This window comes from Bemisia tabaci, chromosome 5, assembly GCF_918797505.1.
Source record: "Bemisia tabaci chromosome 5, PGI_BMITA_v3".
Taxonomy (NCBI): domain Eukaryota; kingdom Metazoa; phylum Arthropoda; class Insecta; order Hemiptera; family Aleyrodidae; genus Bemisia; species Bemisia tabaci.
This window is the reverse complement of record NC_092797.1, coordinates 39,928,809-39,943,625: the sequence shown is the minus strand read 5'-3', so window position 1 is coordinate 39,943,625 and position 14,817 is coordinate 39,928,809. Positions and strand designations below refer to the sequence as shown.

At 36.1% G+C, this 14,817-nt stretch overlaps 2 protein-coding genes across 5 annotated transcripts in view; one reads left to right on the top strand and one right to left on the bottom strand.

Moving 5' to 3' along the window:
* The window catches only part of LOC109040724 (serine-arginine protein 55), a 28,251-nt gene extending 18,914 nt beyond the window's left edge, over window positions 1–9,337 (top strand). For 3 of the 4 annotated variants that reach the window (XM_019056736.2, XM_019056739.2, XM_019056737.2), the window contains 5 exons: window positions 4,985–5,058; window positions 5,623–5,826; window positions 6,425–6,493; window positions 7,334–7,423; window positions 8,377–9,337. In XM_019056736.2, the coding sequence (XP_018912281.1) occupies window positions 4,985–5,058; window positions 5,623–5,826; window positions 6,425–6,493; window positions 7,334–7,423; window positions 8,377–8,464 (525 nt within the window). In that variant the 3' untranslated portion in view covers window positions 8,465–9,337. The remainder of the gene's footprint in view (window positions 1–4,984; window positions 5,059–5,622; window positions 5,827–6,424; window positions 6,494–7,333; window positions 7,424–8,376) is intronic. The other variant, XM_019056740.2, reaches the window with a different exon arrangement.
* Window positions 9,338–10,020: 683 nt separating this feature from the next.
* LOC109040706 (thioredoxin domain-containing protein 9) lies at window positions 10,021–14,692 on the bottom strand. Its single transcript, XM_019056713.2, has 3 exons — window positions 14,327–14,692; window positions 12,589–12,790; window positions 10,021–11,442 (listed from the first exon to the last, which is right to left on the bottom strand). Exons 1-3 carry the CDS (start codon window positions 14,510–14,512, stop codon window positions 11,171–11,173), a joined length of 660 nt encoding a protein of 219 aa, XP_018912258.1. The 5' UTR covers window positions 14,513–14,692; the 3' UTR covers window positions 10,021–11,170.
* Window positions 14,693–14,817: the final 125 nt, after the last annotated feature.

The following is a 14,817-nucleotide window of genomic DNA, read 5'->3' as shown; positions in this document are numbered from 1 at the left end:
GACAAGATTTTTTTTTCTGAAGAAGACGTTCTTTTCAACTGAGGGTCACTGGTGATGATGAATAGAGGGTTCGTAGAAGGAGAAGAGAGGCCATTTTCTCCTAGCAAAATTGGTGACTCGATCCATCAATGAATCTGTGACTCAGTCTGTCAGTCGGTCTAAAGTGGTGTGGTCAACTCCCCTGTGTTGGAAAGTGGACATTAATCTCAGGTCTCCCCCCCTCCACCATCAGATCAACCAATTACAGGCACAGAGTGCCCGTCTCTTTCTGGCCCATTATGTGAGCCAAGCCGCAAGGTAATTAAGCTCACTATTCATAGTCTATATAATGGTTATATATTCTATAGCATGTGCTGGAGGAGAAGTTATCATTTCAGATCTATTCTTGCACCCAGATTTACAACATTGGCTGAAGCTAATTTTTAAAATCAGCAATAAGTAACAGTTATTTTATCTTGACTTATGGTTAATTGATCAATTTCTAACTTTTCAGTACATCCTCATTTTGTATTTTTTCTCCTTCGCCCCAATGTATGCACAAGTTGTTGAGAGCTTGCAAGGTGTGCAATAGTCCCTTGTAATGGATAAATCAATTTTAATTTGACAACAGTTTAATACATCAACTATTTCTCGTATGCTTAACTGCAGTCTGCCTATCTTAGAATACCGTTTTGTCCCCTAACCATTCAGTAGACAAGTAGGCTGCTAAAAGTACAGCTAAAATAGTAAAGGATAGTATACGGATATTTTTTGTGTTTTTCTCATTCACTTGCTCCAGCCAACCGTCTTTCTTGATAATGCTAAGTCTGTATTCAGAGTGGTCACTATCAAAGAAAACTGGGGAAAGTTAGGAGATATAAGAGTCAGGGATACCTGAAATGTTAGTCAGGACTCAGGGGGAAGAGCGGAATTGAAGGAGTTCTTTTGAATAACCAGGAATAACAGAAATGATAGTTTTGAGGATAACGCAAATGAAATATTCAAATGGGCGCAGCTTTGACGAAAATTGATGGATTCTTAAAATTTAAAAACGGTATTTTAGGACATGCTTTTGTTGCTTGATCAACTCAAAGGACAACATTTAAAGCTACCTTTACAGAAAGCTGCAAGTTAAGTTGTACGTGGTTTTTACGGAGAATCACTTTCCCACTGCATAAAAGTTCTTGTGACCATCGTTTTTAGAACAAGGTTGACCAAAATGAGAAAACTAGTGCTCTGCAGTAAAATGACATTTTTCATGAATGACTTACGTAGCAAAATTATAATGGTCACGAACGACTCTTGAAAATGAGTCAAACTTATCATTCAACTCAAGTAACTTTCTCTTGATGCATACAAATTATTTCCACAACACTGTTTCAAGTAGAGTAGCCTCTATTTTTTTATTTTTTTTTGTGAAGTTTATAATGAATTAATCACAAAACGATCTTCAACGAAATTGCAATGATCATGAGTTATGAATAGCATTCATAAAAAGCAAAATTTGGAGATTTTGTCCACTTTTTTTGTTTACATCCGAATGTTCAGGTGGTTCCTTTATATATCTAGCCAAAAACTTTATCTCCTATAATTTTTCCCCTTGTATAAAATGTCACTGTGCAATTAGTCATTGCATTTAAATTTTCTTGTTCAGGGAGGGAGAAAAAGTCATAGACATTGTGGTCAAAATTAATATTTCTGGATGAATGGAGTAGGATGGTAACACCCCCCCAATGACTATAGTTACAGACAGCAGTTTCGTGTTACTCTAGCGCATCATAACTGTTAAGTTTCAACAATTGATGCGTTCTCTAGAAAAACCATGTATACCCTCCCATGTCATGTATGCTCAAATTGCTCTCAAATTTAGAATTTTTTCGTGAGCAGTCACAAATTTTTTATGTATGTATGAGCACCTTAGAACACAAGGAATCAAATAAAGTGCTCTTCAGAAAGACAACGTGTCCTTCCATACAACCTGATTCGATAGAATTACTCAATTTTACCATTGAGAGGGATCTCAGACATGGCAAAGGACTGCATAAAATACCAAGAAATCAGGCACCAGCTAACTTTTTGTACTATTTGACGTGATGTTCCTTGCAGCCTCCGGAGTACGATGAGCTTTTAAAATCCCTTTTTCTATGTGTCAATGTCAAGAAAAGCAGGGCTAAAAAGTGAATTTTTCAATAACATTATGGATGAATTGTTCTAATGCTGTAGTTCATCAGTTTTGAAACCTAATGGCTCGGATATATCCTCCTCACTAAAGATTCTTAAGTCCTAATTTGGAAAGATCAGATAATGTCTAACAAATGACCCTCTGTGTATCGAAAACTTAACCAAGCTGCTGTGATTTGAAAAAAAAAATGTATATCATAAAGAGCAGATTCTCAGTAACAATAATCGTAAGCTTTCCTCAGTGGTATTTTTCTATCTTAGTTTAACAAAGCATTTTGGTTCACCATCAAAGGAGCTGTCCCATTTTGAGCCTGTCTGTGCCATGTATGAGGTTTTAAGTTTCAACATGTAGTCAACATAAATGTTCAAGATGTAGTCTACTTGTTTTTTCAAATGCACCATTTATTTTTATAAAATGGGTTATCTATGTTTGTCACAGTGTTTAAATGGTCAAAATATTCCAAACAACAAGTTTTTATATCCATTATCTATGAAGATAATTCTAGCCCTTTGAAAACATGGTAGCTGACATTTTTTGCAGCAATTGTTTTTGCCCAGTGTTGCAAAATTCTTTTTGAGATTTAGGGGCCATCTGGCCCATTAAACTCTATTTTCATGCACCATTTTAGGGTTTTTAGGAGCCGAACTGAAATCTTGCGTGTACAATACAGCATGTTCAGTGAAAAGTTACTCGGAAGATGTAGTTACAGGACTTGTAGTTGTAGCTTGGAGTAAAATCACCAATCAAAGATTTAGGATTACAGCAATGTTTTAGGAGCTATGTTGGACCAGGGTCTCCATTTTTTAGGGGCTACGGCTGATTTTTAGGAGTGTAAAGCTCAATGGTGTGGCGCCTGTGGGTTAGGAACATTGGTTCTGGCTTTGATGTACATGGAATAACCATTAGAAATTGTGATTATCTTTAATTGATGAGGCCATATATTCTATAAGCTGTAAATTTTATCTTCCACCCGTATTTGTAAGGTGTCCCTAAAGCTGGACCTGCGTGTATTCCCCCTCCCCAACGTTTAAACTTGGTAGCTAAATCAGCAAAAAATCATGGGGGTTGTGTAGGACTTATGGATCCTGCTGTATTTTTATTGGTTTTTAATATGCTCTGCAAACCAGTGGTTTTCAGGAGCTAGGGTTAACAATTAGCAATAATTTCTGCAGGAAATTATACTCTTCGGATGACCCTCAAATTTTCTGACGAGTTCGGGAAGAATGCCTAAATCATGAAGATTACCCCTCTTGTCAAGGGACTAAGTCCCTGCCTGTAGTGAAAGTGTTTATTATCTGTAAAAATGCTTATCTAAATCCAAATTATTGAATCACTTTCTAAGGTCCAAAGTTGAAAAGCTTCTAGTGCCGCCAAAAATACATATCCCTGTTTCTTCCCTAATTTTTCTCCTAGTCTCGTCTATGGGGAAATAAAAGGGAATTTGTATCTTCTTTCTAAGAAGTGAAGTGGTGGACAGAAGCAGGGGACAGTCAGTGCATGCATGACCATCTCTGAAGTTTTTAAATCAATTTTGAAATATTTAACAGAAAAAACGAGAAGATGGATACAATTTAAACTTTTCTCAAATCACCCTCGTACGTCTAGTGATCAAGAGCAAAAAGCAATATTCAAATGTAAGGAAATAGCAACATCATGTCAAAGAGGAAGTCCCGATGGGTTATGTTTGCCTTTGTATTCAGAGGTTGTGCCATTCCTTAATATTATGTTATACATTTGTAACAAGGTGTTTGTTGCTGAAAAACATCCTCAAAATTTTGGAGAAAAAAAATAAGAAAAATAAATTCGGATTCTATCTTATAACAGAGTCTACAACATGAATATTTTCTCTTGAAATCCGTGACCAAAAATAAATTAATGACATTGGAGAGGAAAGAATCTGATTCAAACAAAGTGTGCCGGGCAATGCAATTAAAACAATTATCATTCTTTTTTTCTTTTCTTCCCTAGTATCCATAAAGAAGAATTTGTATCTTGTCTTCTCTTATTTATTACGCTCATCACTTTGTATGAGGATAGTTACTTCACTCCGCACACCAGCCTTCAAAAGTTGAAAGTCCAATTTTGACACATCTGCATCTTCAATGTGTAAGAATATCATTCCTGGGTAATGTAGTACCCATCATGAAGGGAGAAATCGGTCAAAATTTTACGTATTCAAACTTTAAATAATTTTACTGTTAGTTTATAAAAGTGCATGCTTCTTCTTGAAGAAGCCCAAATTACATTGCATTAATGTTTACAATTTAATCTTGTCCTAAGGAAACTGGTGTACTTTAAATCTCCTAAATTTAAGGGAGGCCCCTTTGGGACAGCTCCTTTGGTCATCGTTCAATGGCTAATTTATTCAGGTGCCATCATGTTTCTGCAAAGGATTATGCTCTATATATTTTTCAGGAGAATTTCAATAGAATATGAAACTTCTTGTGAAATTATGATAATTTAAATGTTTTTCTACCACTCCTAACTAGTTATTTCTTCTCCTCATGAACTATTTTAATTTTTGTTTCATGTTAAGTATGAGGTTCATTCAAGGCTCATTCTTCGTCCTTTCAGTCATAATCTTTTTTTGTTTTGTTCATCCAAATATTCAATGAACCCTGATCTCAATTTTTATGAAGATTTCAGCCGACAGTTACTTTTTACGAACATCATAATTCAAGAAAAGCTCATTTGATTCTTTCTTAATATCGATTTGAAGAAAATTCAGTAGCCCCTAATAATTGGCATATGATATGAGCTTTTCGAACTTTTTTTGAACTTTTGACCTTTGATAATTTACCCCTAAAAAATATGTTTGTTCAGGATTTGAAGGATTACATGCGACAAGCAGGAGAAGTCACCTACGCAGATGCTCACAAGCAGAGGAGGAATGAAGGGTAAGCGATGTATTTTTTTTCATAGAAAAATCTCCCGTCTAAATGTTATTGAACTATCAGGATCACTGTGGTTGTCTATAAAATTGGTGGTCGAAAAGTTTGGGAGACTCGCAAGTCACAGCAGATTGTTGAAAGGCAAAATAATTGTTTCAGGATAGGAACAAAAAATCTTTAAACGTGCGTGCCATGGTCACGAATATTTGACGATTTATTCTATGCTCATGAGTTTTTATCTAGAATTACGAGATACGTACATGATCTTTGGTGTAAATATCTGAGCTATAATAAATACTGTATTTTAGGCATATATGTATTTAATTTTTTTAACCTTTGTCAAGAAGTCCTAGATGCTAGCTTTTGAGATCTAATGCTATTTTTACTGTGCAGATGAGACATCTAGTGGATGTTACATAAAAAAGCACCAAGTGCATACATATCTTGGGTATTGCATTGTCTTTGTATGTCAGTTATGAGAAATCAATGAAAGAATTATTAGCATTGTGAAGTTGTTTGTTGCAATAACAAATGTTCCTCTAAGAATTTCAACGTTTTGTTCTGTTTCAGGGTGGTGGAATTTTCAACTTATTCGGATATGAAAACAGCAATAGACAAATTGGATGACACAGAATTGCATGGTAGAAGGATTCGCCTTGTCGAAGATCGTGGTCGTGGCAGTCGCCGATCTAGGTCATCCAGCTCGCGCTCTCGTTCACGCTCTCGTTCTCGATCCAGATCTAGATCTCGCCGACGTTCACCCTCGGCGTCAAGGTAACTTTTAATAACATTACTCATGTACATAAGTTAATATCTTTCTACCAACAGCCCTTGTATTCTTCGAATTAGTATACAAATTATCTAGAGAAAGTCGCAGTTATCCCTGGCGATTGGGACTAAAGGTGCAAAACATGAGCAAAAATTATAAAATTAGGTTTGGAAGCTTAACCAGAAAAAATTAAATCATTAAACAATTTTAACCTATACTCAAACTATTCCAGGCAGAAAACGTTAAAATTTATCTTAAAAAACAAGTTGTGAAGGAAGCATATTTGGAGGGGATTTTTAATCTGCGATATATTTTGCCCACTTTTCATTCATCTCTGAAAGTATGCGCTCCTTTTAACTAACATGGGACATGAGTTTTTGTGCATCAGGCCTGCCATGCTTATTACATTGAAGGAAGATTTGTTAATTTTTTGACATCTAGGAGGGAAATCAGGGACATCTGCGTCATCTCATTGCCCTGTTATGTGAAAGAGAGAGCCTGAGGGATGAAAATTCTTTGTCTTCATTTTAGGTACTCATATTACACTCATTATGATGACTTTTCATACTTATTAGTTTAATTTTGTATTCATTTTATTTTTAGCCGTAGTAGAAGCCGTAGTCGCAGCAGATCCAACTCTCGGGCTCGTACCAAATCACCGTCTCGTTCTAAGTGAGTCATTACTCAATTTATAATGGTAGAACCTTCACGAAAGTTTCTGTACCCATTTTTATTTCTCATTGTTGAAGAAAAGCTGGAATTCTCTATTATTTAAAAGTAGCTATCAAAATCTCAAGGCAGATAAGTTTTTCATCTTTGATTTTGATAAATATCGGAGCATAACAGAATGGGTTTGTTGCATGCTTGAAACACAGCCAAATGAATCGAATTTCCAATAGTTAAATCCTATAAAAATCATGATGGATGCATCTGACAAGTCTGAAATCCAATCCTAAGTAAATCCTAATTAATCCTAAGCAATCTGTGTCGTATGCAACAAGCTTCTTCAAATTTCCTGCATTGACAGGCAGTTTTTCCTTGGCTTGCATTCAGATTTACCCGGAAAGACATTCAAGAAATTCCTATCCGAATGAACTAACAATTTTACTTATCGACTGAGTATTCGAGTGGCATAGTCACCCACAGCATAGGCCGGGTGAGAAAAATGAAATTTTTTCCCGGAAATGAATCATGTTGAAAAAAAGTTGTGTTACCATGTCAGAATAATGTATTCAAAATTTGGAGTGCCTAAGTCAACTCTAGACCCCTTTGCCGGCGTAAGACTCATTCGCTTCAGCATGAAAACCCACCGCTTGACCTGGGTCATTCCTAATGCTATCACCTGATTGGCTGCCAACTGAGGGTGAAAACCCCATCCCAGAATTTGAAGTTTTTAAGCTTGTCCTGTATTCAGTCACAAGTCTCACAAGATTTAGTTTTGCTTTAACTTTTGAACGACTATCTTTCGAAGGCCCCTTTGGACTATGATTTATTTTAGTTTCTTGATTTCAGGTCTCGGGACCGTGATTCAAAATCCAAATCAAGATCTCCCATCTCTAAGAAGCGCTCTAGATCTCACTCAGTTTCAAAAAAGCAATCCAGGTATTAAATCTTGTCTTCTCTGAATGATCTGAAAGAAAATTGTCTTGTCTCACCTGTTCTGATTGTTTAGGGTTTAGTCATTTTTCTGTGAATTGAGGAGTTCAAAATAAAAACAGTGGGAGTAACAAAACTATATTCTGAGAAGATAGATCAAGAACCTAATGAAAGCGATTTTCAGTATTTGTTGGAGACATGAAGATCCAGATTTTTAATACACAGCTGTTTCTCACCTTCTTGCTTTGTTGCTGATTTGAAAAATGACCTTTGTTTGTACCTATCATCCAGCTTCTTTCCATTGTGCTTGATCATTTAAGGAAAATAATCTATTTAAGGGAGCTAAAAATTTTTCAAGAACTTCCAATGTGATTTAAATCAAATTGTAATTACCCATGAGCTTCCACTCTAGAAAATACACAGCAGGCTATTGTGAAACTTGGGTCAGTTGAGCAAGTCACAGAATCGTGTTCTGGTAATTTAAGTTCACACATTCGCAAAAAAATAATAAGATTTGTTCCAATACCAAGTTTCTCCACCTTGTTTTCATCAATCAGTAATACACACATTTGCACTGATCGCCGAGCGTAAAACATAGACGAATACGAATTGGAAGAAACTACGGTATGCACTACCATGGTCTATGATGTCAAACACTCTCTTTTTCAATGGATGATATCTCTGTAGACGTAGAAATCGGGTGTCGAGATGGATCTCATTGATGTTTGCTAATTTCTAAGCTTAAACCATCCAAACACAATTCTGTGACTTGCAGAACTGACCTATTTTCTGCCCCTGGATTCAGGCCTCTTAGCAGCAAAGTCTGACTGGATGTTTCTTTTTTCTCTCTCCTTTTATTATTATTATTATTTAATTGTAATCATTGTCTTGAAGTTTTAATATCAACAGTTCTTTTCGCCCTTCTAAAAAGAGGTATTTTTTGTTTCATGATGTTGCAGGGAAAGATCAGTTTCTCCCAAGGCGCGGTCAACCTCTCGTAGTCCATTTGTGGAGAAAAATGGAGATCAAACCCCCGACAAAGAATAAAATATTATTCTGCTGTTCCATTGTCTGTCCTATTGTTTTTAAGTCAAATATTCTCTGATCATTTTTTAATTTCTAGTTCTTCTGGTTAAGTAAATTCTTGTTTTTTCATCAAAGCTCTTGACTATGCGATAATATGACTGTCTATAGTCTTCTGATCATCTGTTATCATTCTCTCCTTCTTAGTGAACATTTTCTCAATTAACAGCAAATAAGGAGCTTTGGTGGAATAAAGCCAAGATTGACTGTACACATATTTTAGTGAACATTTTGTTGTTGGTGAACGTATTCTTTCTCACCAAATTCCTAGACTTAGTTTGAATGTCCTCCTGCAGGAGAGATGCTCTTTATCAGTAGCTCTCGGTAATTAATGTTCGGATAACTGTTCAGACTATCATAAAGAGTAACGGATCTGTAGTTTTAAATTTCTATTACCTGTCTATTACCATACCATTTTGCAAGGTTTGACTACTTTGCAAGTACCATCAACTAGATATCAATATTGGTTTCATTTGTCTTTGAAAAGTGTTTTGATTGATTTTGAACGCTGCTGATTTGTCCGCGAAGGTAATCAAATAACTTAGCTTGAATGATCTATGCACAATGCATGAATGACAGTTTAATCATCATTTTATCATCTTGTAATGAAGCAGTCTCAAACTCATTGAGTTCTCGTTACATTCAATTTTTGTAATAATTGTGCTTACACTATTTCCTGAGAGGAAATTTTCAGCGTTTAATTTCGTGTAATTTTCAGTGTGTAATCTTTTAGATCATGAGACAGATGTTTTCATTTTATATCTTTTAACTTCCGAAAATCCGAATGTGTATTTTTATTCATTGCTAATTTAATAAAGTCTACTATTTTAATTTTAATTTTTTTGTTTCCCTTATTGCTTTGCTTTTTTGCCTCAAAATAACCAAAGATACTAAGAGATGGTGTTCAACTACCATTGAAGTGATAAATTTTGACACTGAGCCACGTGTTTTAATTATTCATGTAATCAAAGAAAACTGTGACTGAATGCGGAAGAAGGGACCGCTAATGTTTTAGGAGAGGGATTTTTCTCAAGTCTTGTTGAAAAGGTATTTTTTGAGTTTTAGACTCTCCAGTATACTATAGATTAAATCTTGAGCAATTCAGCTCACTTTTGTGGAAATTAAAACAATGAATTTGCGTTTTAATTCAACAAACGAAAACCCTAACCATGGTGGATGCTAACTTTGCGTTGATTTTTCTTAAAACAGTGTTAAAATCAGTTACAAACTTTAAACTATTTTAATTCTAATGCTTGGTTTTACATTTTTAGGTGTTTTCCCCCCTAAAAAGTACACGATAAATTCCTCTTTGTAGTGTAATCAATAACTCAATTCTGAATTTTCACAGACTGAACTCCATTTTCCTACTGCCTGAAATCTTCAATTATTTAATCAATTCATCAGTTAATTGGTTGATAAAATTTTAGCACAATGAAGGCTGTTATTTGAAAATTTTGTATTAATCAACACCGCTTCAAAATCAATTTAAATTAAATTCAAAGAAAAAAATAAACAAGAGATAAAAAAAAGTATAAAAACTTTATTTAGTATAAACAGTGTAAATAAATAAAAGCATTTTAACACCAGCAAAATAGAGAAACAAGACTGTGAATAATTAAGGGAGCTAATGCAAAAACAGTGTAGATATGAATAAAAACCACTATTTGGGTGTACCATTGGTTTTCCGAAAGCAACCTAAATTGGACTACATTTTGCAATTTGGACCTATAAATTCTGGCCCAGTTTTAAAACAACGTATGTGCCATTAGTTTCCCTATGCACATAAGTGTTTTTTCAGATGAGCCAGAATTTATAGGTCCAAATTGCAAAATGCAGTCCAATTGTTCTGTTAAAAAAAAGTGACAACAAGAAGAAGCTGGCTAATGGAGTTTTTTGAGCTGGCAAAAACGAGCTGTTCCTGTGTATATCACATGTAAAAGCCAAATTGTCCATTAGGCAGAAGTATGTTGCAAACTGGTTTGACTCAATACAAAGGCAGTTTCGATGGAGTTGGCCATTTCCAACAAGTATCATTAGAATACATTGGTATTTCATAAGCGGGTGTGCCATTACCTTACCAATAAAGATTCGTTGGAGCAATTCTAACCTCAATGTGAAAAGAAACCATTTTTTCCATGTAACAGTTACTCCAGAGATGGCTGCCGCCACCCGTGATCTTAAATTGAAAATGACTGATATGCCAAGAGATAGGGGTTACCATTGGAAAATTATGAGTTGAACCTCATCATACATTTTAGAGGAGAGATATTTTCAGTGAGTGGACTCACTCCTGTCAAGATTTAAAATGCGGAAAACAGGCCGTTTTCTGAAACCAAATAGAATTAAAATACTTGAAGTATGGAAAGCACAATTATATAATAATGTTTGAGGTTAATTAGGGGAAGTGCATACACATCTGAAGTTATAAATTCCCACCGGCAGAGTAACAGATGGGTTTTAATTGAACCTTAATGGTCAGATGGATGCCTTGAAGTTAATAGATGTCCTAAGTAATTTGGATTTTTACTCTGTACAGAAATCGTCTGAAGATGTTGTCGCAAAACACTGATTCCCATTTTTTTCAGTGCACTAAATGTCTGAGTAAGTTAGTCATAGTAGGTTAATTTTATACACTGTAACAAAAAAATAGGAAAAAGTTCTCGACAGAATCTACCAGTCATTGATGTCATCTTCATCATCATCATGTTCTTTTCCACGAATTGTTTTTGGTACAAGCCTCGTCTTCTTCATTTTTCTTTGATCAGGAGGATTCATTAAATCTCCTTTGTAATCAATAGCGAAAGACTGGGCAATTCGCCATTCTAACATCTCCGTTGAGAAATCGTCACAATTGCCCAAATCAGTAAATCCAACAATGTAGTCTTTCGTGATTCCGTCTTTGACAAGTGCTAAAGTAGGAATCATTTTGATCCGTAGCCTCTCTGGAAAAAGGAAAAAAGAGAAAATTGACGTATTAATCTTCCTTGAAACATCGATATCAACATAATAATATAACGAGAGCTTTATTTAGGGAATACAAAATTAAAATGAATTCTGTCCAAGTTTAAAAGAGTTAAATGTTTGGTAGTTAGCTCTCGCCTCCTACTGCAGGAAAAACCTGTCCAATATAAGCAGCTGATAGCCTGGCACTTACAAATGATGATTCTTGGTTCGCATTTGGTTTGATAGGAAAACTTGACATGGGGGTAAAACTTCACTGAAGTTTTGATGATACTGTGTATCAAATTCGAAAGGACAAGACTACAAAATTCATATTGAGTTTGTTTTGAGAAATTTGACGTGTAAAATAAAAGCCTTCCACTGCTTTAAAATGTTAAACTTTCCCTCTTATTCAATCAAGGCACTTGCAGCGGTTTATACTGTGAAGAAAGAACCTAACCTTCTCTGCGAGAGGGAGAAAAATTATTTTTCCAAAGGGTAATATCTACTTACTTCTCGACTTTCAACTTTTTTCAAGACGGGAGCTGACTTGAAATAGTAAAAGATACAAAACATCTTTCCGAGATGTAACTTTGTTCACTCAAATGAAGATGCACAAAATAATTTTCCACTGATTTGGACCTTCGTTGCTGGATATTGAGTAATTGGTTGATGAAGTCCAATTGAGGCTTACAAAGAAAAGAAATTAAGCTTCTGTTCGGGTCTTGTTTGAATTGCTATGATCCATTTTGATACTCTCCCATTGCTTCAAAAGAGAATAAATGAATACCTATTACCAACTGCCATGCCAGTCCCTAGGGACCAGCACTTTAAGAAGTCATCTTGAATACTTTCAGCTGAGTGGAGAGAGCACTCTATCCTCACAAATCTAAACTTCATGATACCCTTGGGTCCGAGAGTTGATGCTATCTCTGCCTCAGAGGTATGTGTCATGCTTGGCGAATTATGAGGCAAACCGTAGTGGTAACAGGTTTAATAATTGGCGCCTCACCCAAATCGTAGAGAAGATGAGTTTGAATCAGTGCATCACCGACAATGCGACTTTTGTGGGTCTCAGAATTGATTTGTTGTTGGCAATCATTAGTGATATTAAGAATCAGAATTCTTCAATGAAAAAAGAGAGGTACCTGTTAGAAATGGAGCTCGTTCCACATTAATTTTACAGAAGCGACATTCAAGGTGTTTTTTGGCGAGTATCTTCAAGTGATGATCAACAATTTTACACCGAGGAGAGCCGTCTTTATAAAAATGTACAACCATATTGGGAGACTGTTTCACCAGACCAAAGAATTCCTTTTCTTCTGCTAGTTCTTCATAATCTCCATGACCCTGAAATAGAACACAAGAGAAATTGTGAAAGGCTGGAATTTAAGAGAACCCTACAAACATTATTACATGATTTACAGAACTGCAAAACAAACTTCTTTGTTTAACTAAATTTTTTAAGCCCTAAGCTATAGCCATTCCAATGCCAACTAGGATTTGACCAAGGGTATCACCGCTGTGCACAGAGCACAGACTCATGGTTTGGTCAATATGCTCGGAGCTTAAAAAAAGACAATTGCCATCTCATCTAACGGAAGCTCTAAAAAATGTTTATTTTGCGACCTCAGCGTGGTTGAATTGTCAAAGAGACTTTACAATTTTGTGTCCGTGGGAGGTGGTATGAATTTGGTTAGTGAACAGCCAACATTTTGTCTTGGTTACTGTCTCATGACATATGATACTGGCTGTACCGCCTGTAAGTGAGGCTATGCATAAAGCAGGACACACAGCAATAGCTTCAGGAATAAAATCATGCCTTTGCAAGAATAACTGAAACCTAATATTCACAGAGTGGCAAGTGTTGCTGGTGATGAATGTGCATGTTTTACACCCGCTTGTGCTTGCGACTCCTAAAGATGACAGCATTACTTACATATAGTTGCAATGGGTCAACTGCGCTGGTCACAGAATCGTGTTTTCATGCTTGATTCTTGAACATCAGCTAAAAATAATAAGATCTGTCAATACAGCAACTTTCTACTTTCAATATTAACCGAGATATCGCCCTTTGAAAAGTCGGCATTTTGACATCATCCACCGCGGTAGTGCTAGTGACACCCCTGGTTTTCTCCGCCTTGCTTTCATCAGTCGGTGTGACACATGTTGGTACTTGTTAGAGCAGACGCATCGTATGTTGAAACAAATGTCCATCTCTGATTACCTCCGAAGCAGCACCACTCAACAGGTTAATACATGCAGTCAGATGACACCTCTCATGAGTACCTTAACAGTACTTGACTTTTGTCTCAACAAACGATGCGTCCGCTCTATGCATATATCGTGAAACTGGAATGAAAGCAAGGTGAAAGAAACCAAGGGTGTCACTACCACGGTGGATGACGTCAAAAACCCAACTTTGCAAAGGGCAATATCTTGGTTAATATTGAACGTAGAAAGTTGCTGTTTGACCAGATCTAAGTATCTGCAAGAATCAAGCATCGAAACACAATTCTGTGACTAGCGCAACTGACCAAATGTACATCCATCGTTTCGTAGGTATTGAACCTGCAGCCTGATTGTTGAAACTTTAACTGGCTTTGTCGGAAAGATAAGACAAGACTTAGCCCTATCTTCGCTGTGTGATATGTTGATTTTTGATGCTCATCGTGCTGACATAAATATCAAGGATCAGGTTGCTGACCCCTATTCTAGATAGCATTACTTGCTTGTTATGAAGCCCAAATTTGTTTAGATAACGACGAGAGCCTGAGTTAGAGCAAGGGGTGTAGGTAGAGGGAAATGAAATAATGAACTGAGTACATAGGCACATGTCCAAGATACCAAGTGCCGCAACCTGAATGTTCAATGCTCAATACTCACTTTGGCCAGCCATTCTTGACGAGCTTTGGCTTCATTTCTCATTTGCTTTAGCCGTTGCTCTCTCAATTTTTCTATTCCATCTGAGTCCAATTCGTCCAGCTGCTGAATCTCTGCATCCAACTGCTCTTCAACGGCAGATGCAACTTGCAGGACATGCTGCTGGAGAACGTTTTCGACAGCCGACATTTTCGGCGCAAATAAAATTAAAAGGACTTGAAACAAACTAGAACCGTTCACCAAACACTACACTTCTGGTTTTCTTTGGTAGCAAAAATGATTTTGGTCGTCACTGAGAGATAACTAATAACTAGATAAATACTAAATTTTTAAGACACCCAAAAGAAAACAAATCACAATCACAATGGAAGCAATATGGAAGTCTCAGCGACATGTTTTCGTGACGTAAACAGGTACAATTTAATTATTAGCCAATGAAAGGCGTAAAGAGGAGTGACGTAAAAATAAGTAATTTGTTATCTACAAATCCGTAT

What these genes read in the sequence shown, in the direction of transcription:
- LOC109040706 (XM_019056713.2), bottom strand. Translation starts at nt 14,512, where the DNA reads ATGTCGGCTGTCGAAAACGTTCTCCAGCAGCATGTCCTGCAAGTTGCA. An exon ending in GTCAAGAATGGCTGGCCAAA is followed by an intron (nt 12,791 to 14,326) that starts GTGAGTATTGAG and finishes GTTCTATTTCAG; the next exon opens with GGTCATGGAGATTATGAAGA. An exon ending in ACGAGCTCCATTTCTAACAG is followed by an intron (nt 11,443 to 12,588) that starts GTACCTCTCTTT and finishes TCCTTTTTCCAG; the next exon opens with AGAGGCTACGGATCAAAATG.